At 40.1% G+C, this 1,508-nt stretch overlaps 1 protein-coding gene across 1 annotated transcript in view; it reads left to right on the forward strand.

Moving 5' to 3' along the window:
- The first annotated feature begins 216 nt into the window (after positions 1–216).
- Positions 217–1,508, forward strand: part of LOC107567515 (immunoglobulin superfamily DCC subclass member 3-like) — a 22,174-nt gene continuing 20,882 nt past the window's right edge. The window contains exon 1 of the mRNA XM_016253206.1: positions 217–262. Within this exon, the coding sequence (XP_016108692.1) occupies positions 217–262 (46 nt within the window). The remainder of the gene's footprint in view (positions 263–1,508) is intronic.

Raw genomic sequence — 1,508 nt, forward strand, 5'->3', positions numbered from 1 at the left:
GTCTCCAGCTGCTCTCTGATTGGCTGGTGACGCGTGGCCCCGCCCAGCTGGAGTCTGAGAGCATCAACAGAGCTCCTGATTCTCACACGCGCTCAGTGACTCTGAGAGGAATAACGTGAGGAATATCTGGAGGAGGAATAAAGCAGCACTGAGGAATATTCACGTTTGATTTGATCCGTCATGAGTTTATAAAACATTATCCAAACAGCAGGAATCATGGAGAGACTCTCAGCACTGCTGCTGCTGCTCATCACAGTCTCAGGTGAGTCTCAGCTTTTACTCTTTCTCTCCTCAGAACTGCTTCATCTGTCAGCGATGCTTTGTTTGATTTGTTTGAATTTTGATATTGGTTTATTGATGTTTTGGGAAATATCAGTATAATAGTTTAGAACTAATAACACTGTTCATTTCATTGATTCAGTCACCGATAATGTAAATATTGCTGCTCATATGCAAATGAGTCTTGTGTTATTAACAGAGTTATTCATTAAGGCTTTAATGAGTTCAATTAGCAGTCATTAGTTCATCTGATCTCTGTGTAGAATCATTTGCTTCATTCTCACTTAGGAGAGAAATTTATATTGAATTGATGTTAGATTGATAATTTATTGTTAACTTTATACTTATATATATATATTAGTGCTGCAGCTATCAATGAATTTGATAAATAATCTGATTAGTTGTTTGATTAATCAGATATAAAAGCATTTTATTGAATGTGTGTTGTCTGTTGTTTTGCTTTAAAATATTGAGTCATATGTATATCCAGAACAATCAATAATTACTTCCATTGTTGATTATTTTCCTTTATTGCTTTTCATTGATTAGTTGGTGCACCACCGATTTATGTGTAATTTCTTTTATTAGTTCAATTAGAAAATACAAATAGTGTGTTTGAATCCAGAATGATTCTCTGTTGGCTGAATGATTCAGAGTCGCTGCAGGAGCTTCTGCTGAAGTTCATGTTCATGAGAGTGAGACAGACAGACCTGAGGCAGACATTGACCCTGACCTTTGACCCTCATTTTCATATGACTGGGCCTTTAGGGTCGGGGTCAGACTGGGTGGGGGTTTGATTGAGATCTCATTATAAGGGCCTGTAATTCTGCGTGGCAGCTGCTGAACACAAACACACACACACACACACACACACACACACTCACACACTCACACACACACACACACACACACACACTCACAGGCCGCACATGGTCACGGGGTTAATCCAAAAGATCTACACTGTCTGTGGTCAAACTCTCTCTGTGTGTGTGTGTGTGTGTGTGTGTGTGTGTGTCTGGAACACACACACACACACAGACACACACGTGAGCAGCAACTGATTCATTTTCCTACTTAGCACCAGAATCTATTCAGCACTGTGGGAACCAGATCAGTGTCATGAATATGATAATTTGTTAGTGAAGACACACACACACTCTCTCTCTCACACGCACACACACACACACACACACACACACACACACACACACACACACACACACACACAC

The sequence above is a fragment of the Sinocyclocheilus grahami genome, unplaced genomic scaffold, assembly GCF_001515645.1.
Source record: "Sinocyclocheilus grahami isolate Dianchi unplaced genomic scaffold, SAMN03320097.WGS_v1.1 scaffold1164.1, whole genome shotgun sequence".
In the NCBI taxonomy this organism is placed as follows: domain Eukaryota; kingdom Metazoa; phylum Chordata; class Actinopteri; order Cypriniformes; family Cyprinidae; genus Sinocyclocheilus; species Sinocyclocheilus grahami.